The sequence below is a fragment of the Salmo salar genome, chromosome 01, assembly GCF_965601325.2.
Source record: "Salmo salar chromosome 01, fSalSal1, whole genome shotgun sequence".
Lineage (NCBI taxonomy): Eukaryota > Metazoa > Chordata > Actinopteri > Salmoniformes > Salmonidae > Salmo > Salmo salar.
In genome coordinates, this window is record NC_138291.1 from 96,707,133 (window position 1) to 96,720,698 (window position 13,566).

The window sequence follows — 13,566 nt, forward strand, 5'->3', positions numbered from 1 at the left end:
TTTCACTCACAGATGCTCCTGTGGCTGCAGACTTGGGCTCTTTATGGAAGGTCAGAACCCCTCCGTGAAGGACCGTCCATGACTGGGCCCAGTTTTTCCTACAGGAAGGTCACTGAGTGTGAGCTGTACTGTACTTCAGGGAATGTTGCAGTGTAGAAAGTCATTTGGTAATGTAATGGATGACTATACATTCAAGTTCATGGCTGATTATTCCATCACTTGTTTCCATGTCATTCATGTCAGCAATTATGCTCAGACTTTGGATGAGGTCAGAATTACCTTACTCTTTTCCCGTTCTCTGACACTTTAGTTTTGTTGAGTATTCCAACTTTTTCTAAACTCTGCACCTGAAAAAGGATCCAAACATAACATGCTTTTAAGGATGTGAAGCCAAGTGTTCAAGTGAGACATCATTATTGGTGCCTTGATACTAACCTTAAGCTCTACTAATAGAAATGCACAAAAAAGCAACAGGCGGATATGACAACTGTGGCTAAACTCTCACAGCAAGCTACTTTGTCTTAGCTCGTGAACAGACACCTCTACCTCTATGTTTTATAACGAACAGCATGGAGGGGATGAAAGCACAGACATTTTCGACTAGTGCATGCTTTCTTTCAGGGTGTAGTGAGGTGTGATGAGGGGGTGTGGCAGTTCGTGGTTTTGGCTGACAGTTTGCCAATGGTGATGTGACATCAGCTGTCCTCGAAAGGGGAATCTATTAATATACCAGGAAATATTACATTTCCCAAGTGACATCTGTTTTCCACTCTCCCAGGGGTAGCTATGCCATATCAGAATAGTCCCAAGCAACTACTACTCTACAAGTACAACACACCATTAGTACGTCACACCATTAGTACGACACACCATTAGTACGTCACACCATTAGCCCTTAGATAGATAGCATGCATGTATTACAGTACAGTCACAAGTTTGGACATACCTACTCATTCTAGGGTTTTTCTTTACATTGTAGAATAATAGTGAAGACATCAAAACCATGAAATAACATATGGAATCATGTAGTAACCTAGAGTGTTAAACAAAAACATTTTTTTTTATATCTGAGATTCTTCAAAGTAGCCACCCTTTGCCTTGCTGACAGCTTTGCACACTCTTGGCATTCTCTCAACCAACTTAACCCGGAATGCTTTTCCAACAGTCTTGAAGGAGTTCCCACATATGCTGAGCACTTATTGGCTGCTTTTCCTTCACTCGGAGGTCCAACTTATCCCAAACCATCTCAATTGGGTTGAGGTTGGGTGATTGTGGAGGCCAGGTCATCTGATGCAGCACTCCATCACTCTCCTTATTGGTCAAATAGCCCCTACACAGCCTGGAGGTGTGTTGGGTCATTGTCTTGCAGAAAAGCAGATTCTGGTCCCACTAAGCCCAAACCAGATGGGATGGCATATCGCTGCAGAGTGCTGTGGTAGCCATGCTGGTTAAGTGTGTCTTAAATTCTAAATAAATCACTGACAGTGTCACCAGCAAAGCACCCCCACACCATCAAACCTCCTCCTCCATGCTTCACGGTGGGAACCACTCATGCAGAGATAATCCGTTCACCTACTCTGCATCTCACAAAGACACGGTGGTTGGCACCAAAAATCTCAAATTTGGACTCATCAGACCAAAGGACAGATTTCCACCAGTCTAATGTCCATTGCTTGTATTTCTTAGCGCAAGCAAGTCTCTTCTTCTTATCGGTGTCCTTTAGTGGTGGTTTCTTTGCAGCAATTTGACCATGAAGGCCTGATTCATGCAGTCTCCTCTGACCAGTTGATGTTGAGATGTGTCTGTTACTTGACCTCTGTGAAGCATTTATATTGGCTGCAATTTCTGAAGCTGGTAACTCTAATGAACTGATGAGGAGGACAGGTGAGGAGGACAGGAGAGGACGACAGGTGAGGAGGAGGAGAACTCACGTGGTGCTGCCCCACCTCTGGAGAGTTGTCCGCACTGGAGCCGTAGTCTGAGGCATTTCTTCTGTGAGTCGGGAAGAACTTTTGCCCAACAGGAGAAGAATAATGGATGCTTTACTATTACTTAATTCCTAACTTCCTAGCGTCTGCAATCACTTAATCTTACCCCAGAGTACACAATCTACTCTGTCGTGGTGCACCGTCTACTCTGTCGTGGTGCACCGTCTACTCTGTCGTGGTGCACCGTCTACTCTGTCGTGGTGCACCGTCTACTCTGTCGTGGTGCACCGTCTACTCTGTCGTGGTGCACTGAACACACAGATGACTGAAATGTCCCAGGTGCTGGGCACTCTCTCGTTTAGGAAGCGGTGTCAGGGTGGCTCAGTATGAGAGCTGAGGGTCAGGGGTTTCATAAGGCGCTCAGTCACTTCACTCTGCCTTACTGAACACTGTGGTCAGAGCCAGCTGACACACCTACTCTACCTCATAGCTCTACTGTGGTGGGCTCTGGTTAGGGGGACGTGAGGTATGTTAATGCTCCAGTATGTGTTTATTAGTCCTCCCCCCCTCCTGCAGGGCTGAGCTGACATAAGTTGCACCCATGGTGTGTCTCCAGTTCTTCATGACCGTTAAAAAGACCCCGTCCAGCTCAACACCGTTCCCCACCTTGGACTGGCCTGACACTACAGGGGCCTTGGTTGGTCAAATGATAATGGAGAAATGCATGTTCACAGTGGAGAAACCTTTCACATCTACATGAGGAAAATACTGATCTAAACCGTGTGGGTGAGCTGTCCAAGATGAAACTCTCTTTAAGCGATGCACAACATGTTGCTGAGGACATGAAGAAGGGGAGGAGCTCACTGTGGCCTTGTGTTCCAATGGGAATGAAGAGGAGTAATCATAATAGAATGTTCTCTTTGCTATAGGCAAATTTAGAACAATCTGTTCACATGAATGAGATCTTCCATTTCATACTTGCTATGGGTGATCTCTAATCTTGATCTCTACCTCAGGCAGGTTCCACTGGGATCTGGAGCCATCTCTAAGGTAGTAGTACGTCAGTCCTCTGTCATCCAACGATTTGATCCACTGTTACCACACACACAATGACAAAGACTTCCGGTTAAATATTGACTTTCCTGAACCTTTCTGGAAAAAAATGTAGTGCATATTACATAGTGCATACACTTACGACATCTTCTAGTCTAATAGCATAACGGTGCATTTAGCCGTGATATTCCTTCAAGCTGAGTGGCACGGTTTACCCCGAGACTGCATTCCTGGACAGCTCTCGCTTGAAAAGTACATTTTTATCTCAAATGAGACTAACCAGAATAAATAAAGTCTAAATAAAGAAAGAGTCTGTGTACCTGATCAGGTGAGTGTCTGTTGGAGAACACCCAGGTCCCATCAGGGTCTATGTTGAGGTTCCAGCCCGTCGGGGCGCTCCTGTCCAGGCTGGCCCTGGGGATGACTGCCCGGGTCACATGGCTGGGGGTGTAGTCCTTAGGGAAGGAGTGAGGGGTCACAGGGGACACAGCCAACAACTCCTCTTCTGGTAGGTCAACCTCGGTTGGGTAGTCATCTGCTGGGTAGTCCTCCTCAGGCAGGGGAGGCTGGACACACACACACACACACACATTATGCATTGCACAAACATCCTGTCACACACACACACACACACACACACACACACACACACACACGAGGTGTGTAAACAGACACATGCACACACCCATACGCATGTACACAGACAGACACACGTTGTGAGAATGTTACATTCAGTGTTCTACTTCAAAACAGATGGAGACCAGGACAATGGATGACTTTCCTTCTAGCTTCCTTTTACCTTTTCAAAGATCCTCATTTCAACTGAACAGTTTAAACAGCTTTCAGATTTTTCTTTCACAAGCCTCTTTAGAATGGTGAAAACTCAACAATGCAGTTTGCAAAAAGTTCACAATGAGGTCAATGTGGGAATGTACAGAATGCCTACTAGTTTGAGGATAATTACATAATCATGAAAACCAACTGTCTGCTATGTACTGTAGGTGTAGGACTTAGCAGGAGGATAATTACATAATCATGAAAACCAACTTTCTGCTATGTACTGTAGGTGTAGGACTTAGCAGGAGGATAATTACATAATCATGAAAACCAACTTTCTGCTATGTACTGTAGGTGTAGGACTTAGCAGGAGGATAATTACATAATCATGAAAACCAACTTTCTGCTATGTACTGTAGGTGTAGGACTTAGCAGGAGGATAATTACATAATCATGAAAACCAACTTTCTGCTATGTACTGTAGGTGTAGGACTTAGCAGGAGCTTAAACTTCATTAAAAAGATGAGCGTATTATTTGTAGATGTCCCATGAGGAAACTAAAATAGACTGGGTGTCGAAGTGGAGCAGGCCTTACCGGCCCTTCCTCCAGAGACCGGAGCCCACTCAGAGGCTCCATCAGAGGGGGGTAGGGGCACTGTGGCTCTGGGGGCTCCCAAGACGTCTCCCCCGAAACTGGGTTGTAGAAGTACTGGTGGCCGCTGGTCACATCCAAACACTGCTTCCAGTCAGAGGTCCATGCAGGGGGGGAGGTGGAGGTGGGGGACAGGGAGGGGAACTGAGAGGAGGGCGAACACACAGACACCTCGGCTGGAGCCTCAGGGTCTATGTGGGGGTTGTCCCAGGTGGTCTGCCCGGATTCGGGGTGGTAGTAGTACTCCCGTCTACTCTCCTGGTCAGTGTGCACCTCCCATCCCTTAGAGTCCAGGTATGGAGGAGTGCAGGGAGGGGAGAAGGCTGAGGGAAGGGACTCAGAGATGTTTCTGCCGAGCTCCGCTACATTGACGTACACAGCGTTCTGGGCACTCTCCTTGACCTATGGGAAGAGCAGATAATATGGGGCCAGAGGTCAGCTGGAAATGTTTCGAACTACAGTGTGACACCAAGTAGTTAGAACACTGTCTGATGCCAGATCTGTTTGCGCTGTCTTGACAATAAACTTACAGCAGGAACACAAACTGATCTGGGACCAGGTTGAGGCTAAGTGACACTGAGTCACTCTAGACGGTCAAAATGCTTCATGCAACAGAGAGCCAAGCCTGTGAACAACATAACCAACATTAACTTTAGTCTATCACCTCTACAGACAGTCAGTTGGTTCTGTGTAGATAAAAGTAGTTGTTTTGTTCTGGAGGAACAAGAGGCTTATAGCACTCAGTAAGAGGGTGACAGAGCAGATCAGAGACGGTCTTCCGGAGCAGTCAGCTCAGGAAGTAAATTCTAAAGCTGAAGAGAGAGCATCAAGCTCCAGACCACAAACCAACGCCTCATTTGTGTCTAAATTTACAGACGCCCACTATTACTACACATATTACCCCTCAGGAGACTGAAAAAATTTGACATGGGTAGTCAGATCCTCAAAAAGTTATACAGCTGCACCATCGAGAGCATCCTGACTGGTTGCATCACCGCTTGGTATGGCAACTGCTCGGCATCCGACAGCTTCTAATCCCAAGCCATTAGACTGCTAAATAGTTAATCAAATGACTACCCAGAATATTTGCATTGTTCCCATTTTTTTACATTGCTGCTACTGATTGTTTATTATTTATGAGAAGTCGCTTTACCTCTACCTACATGTACATATTACCCCGACTAACCTGTACCCCCGCACATTGACTCGGTACCGGTACCCCCTGTATATAGCCTCATTCTTGTTATTTTATTGTGTTGCTTTTTTTTCTTATTTTAGTTTATTTATTTTTTAGCAAATATTTTCTTAATTTAAAAAAATCCTTCATTGTTGGTTAAGGGTTTGTAAGCATTTCACGGTAAGTTCTACACCTGTTGTATTCGGCACATATGACAAATAAAATGTGATTTGATTGATTACCCAGTTACCTAGCTTTTTCCTGCAGAAATGTGCTTCCTGTAACACAAACTCAAAAAAGTTCTGGAACACTAAAGTCCATGGAGAATAAGAGCACCTCCTCCCAGCTGCCCACTGCACAGAGGATAGAAAACTGTCACCACCGAGAAATCCACTATAGTTGAGAATTTCAATAAGCATTTTTCTACGGCTGGCCATGCTTTCCACCTGGCTACCCCTATTCCGGTCAACAGCACTGCACCCCCCACAGCAACTCGCCCAAGCCTTCCCCATTTCTCCTTCTCCCAAATCCAGTCAGCTGATGTTCTGAAAGAGCTGCAAAATCTGGACCCCTACAAATCAGCCGGGCTAGACAATCTGGACCATTTCTTTCTAAAATTATCTGCCGAAATTGTTGCAACCCCTATTACTAGCCTGTTCAACCTCTCTTTTGTGTCGTCTGAGATTCCCAAAGATTGGAAAGCAGCTGCGGTCATCCCCCTCTTCAAAGGGGGGGACACTCTAGACCCAAACTGCTACAGACCTATATCTATCCTACCCTGCCTTTCTAAGGTCTTCGAAAGCCAAGTCAACAAACAGATTATCGATCACTTCGAATCCCACCACACCTTCTCCGCTATGCAATCTGGTTGCAGAGCTGGTCATGGGTGCACCTCAGCCACGCTCAAGGTCCTAAACGATATCTTAACAGCCATCAATAAGAAACAATACTGTGCAGCCGTATTCATTGACCTGGCCAAGGCTTTCAACTCTGTCAATCATCACATTCTTATCGGCAGACTCAATAGCCTTGGTTTCTCAAATGACTGCCTCGCCTGGTTCACCAACTACTTCTCTGATAGAGTTCAGTGTGTCAAATCGGATGGCCTGTTGTCCAGACCTCTGGCAGTCTCTATGGGGGTGCCACAGGGTTCAATTCTTGGGCCGACTCTCTTCTCTGTATACATCAATGATGTCGCTCTTGCTGCTGGTGAGTCTCTGATCCACCTCTACGCAGATGACACCATTCTGTATATTTCTGGCCCTTCTCTGGACACTTAACAACCCTCCAGATGAGCTTCAATGCCATATAACTCTCCTTCCGTGGCCTCCAACTGCTCTTAAATACAAGTAAAACTAAATGCATGCTCTTCAACCGATCGCTGCCTGCACCTGCCCGCCCGTCCAGCATCACTACTCTGGACGGTTCTGACTTAGAATATGTGGACAACTACAAATACCTAGGTGTCTTGTTAGACTGTAAACTCTCCTTCCAGGCTCACATCAAACATCTCCAATCCAAAGTTAAATCTAGAATTGGCATCCTATTTCACAACAAAGCATCCTTCACTCATGCTGCCAAACATACCCTTGTAAAACTGACCATCCTACCGATCTTTGACTTCGGCGATGTCATTTACAAAATAGCCTCCAATACCCTACTCAATAAATTGGATGCAGTCTATCACAGTGCCATCCGTTTTGTTACCAAAGCCCCATATACTACCCACCACTGCAACCTGTACGCTCTCGTTGGCTGGCCCTCGCTTCATACTCGTCGCCAAACCCACTGGCTCCAGGTCATCTACAAGACCCTGCTAGGTAAAGTCCCCCCTTATCTCAGCTCGCTGGTCACCATAGCAGAACCCACCTGTAGCACGCGCTCCAGCAGGTATATTTCACTGGTCACCCCCAAAGCCAATTACTCCTTCGCCCGCCTCTCCTTCCAGTTCTCTGCTGCTAATGACTGGAACGAACTACAAAAATCTCTGAAACTGGAAACTTTTATCTCCCTCACTAGCTTTAAGCACCAGCTGTCAGAGCAGCTCACAGATCACTGCACATAGCCCATCTATAATTTAACCCAAACAACTACCTCTTCCCCTACTGTATTTATTTATTTTGCTCCTTTGCACCCCATTATTTATATTTCTACTTTGCACTTTCTTCAACTGCAAATGTACCATTCCAGTGTTTTACTTGGTATATTGTATTTACTTCGCCACCATGGCCTTTTTTTGCCTTTACCTCGCTTATTTCACCTCATTTGCTCACATTGTATATAGACTTATTTTTCTACTGTATTATTGACTGTATGTTTGTTTTACTCCATGTGTAACTCTGTTGTTGTATGTGTCGAACTGCTTTGCTTTATCTTGGCTAGGTCGGAGTTGTAAATGAGAACTTGTTCTCAACTTGCCTACCTGGTTAAATAAAGGTGACAAAAAAATAATAACTACAGACACTGACTCTGCATTGCCAAAACTGGAGGTGCAACAGGGATGTACAAAGTTCACCACTCAACAAACTGAAACTGTACTGCTTCACAATACTGCCGAGGCATTCATGTGACATTGTCTTCCATTTAGGTGGGGTGTTCCAGTGAAAAGAAAGATTAATGACAGCTGTCCACATGAAATATGCAAGCAAGGTTGGGTAGGTTATTTTCCAAAGTAATCCGTTACAGTTAACGGTTACTTTTCCAAAATTGTAAATCAGTATATGTAACTTTTGGATTACCCAAACTAAATAACGTAATCTTATTACTTTTCCCTTAAATGGCATTAGAAGAAGAAGACAAAAAATATCCATCAAACGCATTTTGTGTGCCATCATAGAGATCTCTGACTTCTGGTCGACTCTCTCAAGTGGAATACATTTTAACTTGCGCCTTTGTTTGATGCTGATTTGAATGTCATTGAGAAAACAGAAAGGTGTCAATGTATTTCTCAAACATCCTTTCTGAATTTAACTGTAATCCAATAAATATTCATGTAGTTTTTCAAAAGTATCTGATTACAGTAGTTTACATGACATGTAATCAGTTACTCCCCAACCCTGTATGCAAGGCCAATATTCAGGTTTCATGCAACAGTTTCACAATGATTACTGACACAATGGTTACTAACTGAAGCCAGTCAAAAAACTATGTCAAGAATGCTTACATGACTCAAACAGCTGACTGAATATAACTTCAAATACATTTTATTCTTCCTCTCATCTGGAACCCACAGTTATAGAAAGTTCCAGTATTTTACCGTATGAAGCACAAAACGCAATTCTGAGTATGTAAGTATAGACCTAGTCAAGGCCAATACACATGGTAAGGATTGTCGAGTTAACCTTGATAGCCTAAATGTTAGTCTTGTTGTCATTGTTGCAGCTGCCTTAAGTAATTGCTCCTCTGGGATAAATAAAGTTGTTTTAATTTAATTAATGACAGAAGTAAATGAGTGTCCATCCTTCCAGTAAACATTGGCACACTCACTCACTGATACTACATTGCCAGAGGCCAGAGCCTCACCTGGAATCTCATCTGTTCCAGAGTCTCACCTGGAGTCTCATCTGTTCCAGAGTCTCACCGGGAGTCTCACCTGTTCAAGAGGCCAGAGTCTCACCTGGAATCTCATCTGTTCCAGAGTCTCACCGGGACTCTCATCTGTTCCAGAGTCTCACCTGGAATCTCATCTGTTCCAGAGTCTCACCGGGACTCTCATCTGTTCCAGAGGCCAGAGTCTCACCTGGAGACTCATCTGAGTCTCACCTGGAGGCTCATCTGTTCCGGAGGCCAGAGCCTCACCTGGAGGCTCATCTGTTCCAGAGGCCAGAGTCTCACCTGGAGGCTCATCTGTTCCAGAGGCCAGAGTCTCACCTGGAGTCTCATCTGTTCCAGAGGCCAGAGTCTCACCTGGAGTCTCATCTGTTCCAGAGGACAGAGTCTCACCTGGAGTCTCATCTGTTCCAGAGGCCAGAGTCTCACCTGGAGTCTCATCTGTTCCAGAGGCCAGAGTCTCACCTGGAGTCTCATCTGTTCCAGAGGCCAGAGTCTCACCTGGAGTCTCATCTGTTCCAGAGGACAGAGTCTCACCTGGAGTCTCATCTGTTCCAGAGGACAGAGTCTCACCTGGAGTCTCATCTGTTCCAGAGGACAGAGTCTCACCTGGAGGCTCATCTGTTCCAGAGGACAGAGTCTCACCTGAAGTCTCATCTGTTCCAGAGGTCAGAGCCTCAACTGGGCCAGAGACTCACCTGGAGGCTCATCTATTCCAGAGGCCAGAGTCTCACCTCCTGTATCCCATGAGAGGTCTCTGCCTGACTTTATGACTCCTGGGAGGTCCCCCTGGGAACACTGCTGCCTATGATGTCCTCATCATGGCATTGTGAAAGTGCTCTCCCTCTCCATCTCCCCCTCCCTCCCTCAAATTCAAAGGGATTTATTGGCATGGGAAACGTGTTTACATTGCCAAATCAAATGGAATAGGCAAGAAACAAGGGAAATAAACAAGTGAAATAAAACAAAATGAACAGTAAATATTACACACTAAAAGAATGGAGACATTTCAAATGTTATATTATTGGCAATGTACAATGTTGTAACAATGTGCAAATAGTTGAAGTATGAAAGGGAAGATAAAACCTATATGTATCTGTTAATTTATTTACAATGTTGTTTGTGCTCCACTGGTTGCCCTTGTTGCAACAGATCACAAATCTTGCTGCTCTGGTGGCACACTGTGGTATTTCACCTAATAGATATGGGAGTTTATCAAAATGGGGTTTGTTTTCAAATCCTTTGTGGATCTGTGTAATCTGAGAGAAATACAGTGCATACATTTGGAAAGTATTCAGAGCCCTTGACTTTTTCTACATTTTGATACAGCCTTATTCTAAAATGGATTAAATTCATTTTGTTCCACGTCCATCTACACACAATACCCCATAATGACAAAGCAAAAACAAGTTAATTTTCGCAAATGTATTAAAAATTAAAAACAGAAATACCTTATTTACATAAGTATTCAGACCCTTTGCTATGACCCTCAAAATTCGAGCTCAGGTGCATCCTGTTTCCGTTGATCAGCCTTGAGATGTTTCTACAACTTGATTGGAGTCCACCTGTGGTAAATTCAATTGATTGGACATCATTTGGAAAGGCACACACCTGTGAAGATGGGGGAACCTTCCAGAAGGACAACCATCTCTGCAGCACTCCACCAATCAGGCCTTTATGGTAGAGTGGTCAGACAGAAGCCACTCCTCAGTTAAAGGCACACGACAGCCCGTTTGGAGTTTGCCAAAAGGCACCTAAAGGACTCTCAGACCATGAGAAACAAGATTCTCTGGTCTGATGAAACCAAGATTGAACTCTTTGGCCTGAATGCCAAGTGTCACGTCTGGAGGAAACCTGGAACCATCCCTACGGTGAAGCATGGTGGTGGCAGCATTATGCTGTGGGGATGTTTTTCAGCAGCAGGAACTGGGAGACAGGATCGAGGGAAAGATGAACGGAGCAAAGTACAGAGAGATCCTTGATGAAAACCTGTCCAGAGCACTCAGGACCTCAGACTGGGGTGAAGGTTCACCTTCCAACAGGACAACGGCCCTAAGCACACAGCCAAGATAACGCAAGAGTGGCTTCGGGACAAGTCTCTGAATGTCCGAGTGGCCCAGCCAGAATCCGGACTTGAACCCGATCGAACATCTCTGGAGAGACCTGAAAATAGCTGTGCAGCAACGCTCCCCATCCAACCTGACAGAGCTTGAGAGGATCTGCAGAGAAGAATGGGAGAAACTCCTGAAATACAGGTGTGCCGAGCTTGTAGCTTCATACGCAAGAAGACTCAGGGCTGTAATAGCTGCCAAAAGTGCTTCAACAAAGTACTGAGTAAAGTGTCTGAAAGCGTATGTAAATGTGATATTTTTTTTTAAACCTGTTTTTGCTTTGTCATTATGGGGTATTGCGTGTAGATTGATGAGGGAAAAAACGATTGAATCCATTTTAGAATAAGGCTGTAATGTAACAAAATGTGGAAAAAGTCAAGGGGTCTGAATACTTTCCGAATGCACTGTATGCGTCTCTAATATGGTCATACAGCTGGCAGGAGGTTAGGATGTGCAGCTCAGTTTCACCTCATTTTGTGAGCAGTGTGCACATAGCCTGTCTTCTCTTGAGAGCCAGGTCTGCCTACGGCAGCCATTCTCAATAGCAAAGCCATGCTCACCGAGTCTGTACATAGTCAAAGCGATCAGGTATTCTGCCACTGTGTACTCTCTGTTTAGGGCCAAATAGCATTCAAGTTTGCACTGTTTTTTTGATAAATATTCTCCCTGCTCAACCAACCACTGGATTGAGAAATGGTGACAGGTCTGAAACCTATTTAGGTCAATGGTCGGAAGGCAGATATGTATAGTAATGGGTAAATTTTACCATTTCATGTTTTGATCAGACATGGACTCGGTGCACCATCTAGTTTTTTAAATGTTTTTATATTGTTTTTATTTAACGAGGCAAGTCAGTTAAGAACAAATTCTTATTTACAATGACGGCCAACCCCGGCCAAACGCTGGGCCAATTGTGCGCCGCCCTATGGGACTCTCAATCACGGACGGATGTGCTACAGCCTGGATTCGAACCAGGGACTGTAGTGACACCTCTTGCACTGAGATGCAGTGCCTTAGACCGCTGCACCACTCGGGAGCTCAATAACATCATTATTGATCTCATTATCACCACAAGGTAATCAATACACATGACTAGACAGACAAGAGAAAGGAAATGAGAGAGCTGCATCATTGATCTCTCTGATTGTGGAATGCCCCTCCCCTGCCCACTGGAAAGAGATATCTACCCACAATAAGCACACACTAACCAGATGTTTGTGGGATAAAATGTCAGTGTCACCAATAAAAATAAACTACAGGCTTAACCCTCAATCTACCCATTACACCAATACCCACAGTAAGCAGCACACAGTGAATTCAATACCTATATGTGAGAAACTATGGTTTTGTGTTGGCAAATGTGTCAACTAACAACTAGCAAACCTCTAACCTCAAGTCTACATCAAGAGTGCTTAACGGAGCTATGTGCTAAACATGCTGAAGCAGGCATTGCTTGTGTTATTGAGCTTACTCTCTGGGGTTGACTTACACTGCAGCACAGGTAAATAAAGTTGAGCTGAAGCAATATATCCTCAGTAGGGTGAGACTAAGTAGACTAAACAGGAAGTAGGAAGGTGATAACAAGGTAGACGTAAATACTGTCAATGTTGTATATACTGAACAAACCCAACACACTGATCTCTATTCTGGACAGCATAGTTTTACTGAGGCTGTACTGTTGCATCTAGATATACAGTATAGTGTACAGTAAGTTCTGGACCTACCTGGGCTGGTATTGGGAGAGCCAAGCTCCCCCGGGCCCGGTACCCATGCCGGGGCTTTGCATAAAGATCCACCATGTTTATGTAATCCCAATGAGTAGAGCCATATAATCCTACAGCTGACTAGAGCACAGCTACACTAGCTATCACAGGACTGAACTGACAGGAGCTGAGGCAGGCGGGCGGGCACACACACCCTAACACACACATCCTCTCAGACCAGCTGTGTCTGCTGGTGACCAATGACAGTTAGAGATTCCTTGAAAAAAATAACTGCCTTTTCTGTTACAATGACAGGGGGAGGGGGTTCAGAGAGAGAGAGAAAGCTAAGATAGTGAAAAAACCTTGGTTTATCTTCTTTCCGAAAAAAGAAGGAACTTGATCTAGTCCACTGTCCTCACTGCTACAACTCTGGTTTGGGTTACATCTTTGAACATCACGTCTGTAATCACCCTGAAAGTAACTATAACAATACTACTAAAGTATGGTTTTAAAATCAATGACAACAAATCTGAAATGTACACAGCAAAACACAATTATGCACTGGAGAGAGGTGAAATGTACCCATTTCAGGGGAAAACATCTCTGTAAAAGTACA

The 13,566-nt window shown here is 44.7% G+C and overlaps 1 protein-coding gene across 6 annotated transcripts in view; it reads right to left on the minus strand.

The window, feature by feature from the left end:
* Positions 1–13,566, minus strand: part of LOC106610657 (rho GTPase-activating protein 27) — a 33,316-nt gene that overhangs the window by 4,623 nt on the left and 15,127 nt on the right. For 4 of the 6 annotated variants that reach the window (XM_014210125.3, XM_014210117.3, XM_014210101.3 and 1 more), the window contains 6 exons: positions 4,354–4,812; positions 3,302–3,547; positions 2,940–3,020; positions 1,932–2,009; positions 280–347; positions 11–98 (listed from right to left, as the gene is read on the minus strand). In XM_014210125.3, coding sequence (XP_014065600.2) covers positions 11–98; positions 280–347; positions 1,932–2,009; positions 2,940–3,020; positions 3,302–3,547; positions 4,354–4,812 — 1,020 coding nt within the window. Of the gene's footprint in view, positions 1–10; positions 99–279; positions 348–1,931; positions 2,010–2,939; positions 3,021–3,301; positions 3,548–4,353; positions 4,813–12,971; positions 13,144–13,566 lie in introns of those variants that run through there. The other 2 variants (XM_082978170.1, XM_045724598.2) reach the window with 2 other exon arrangements.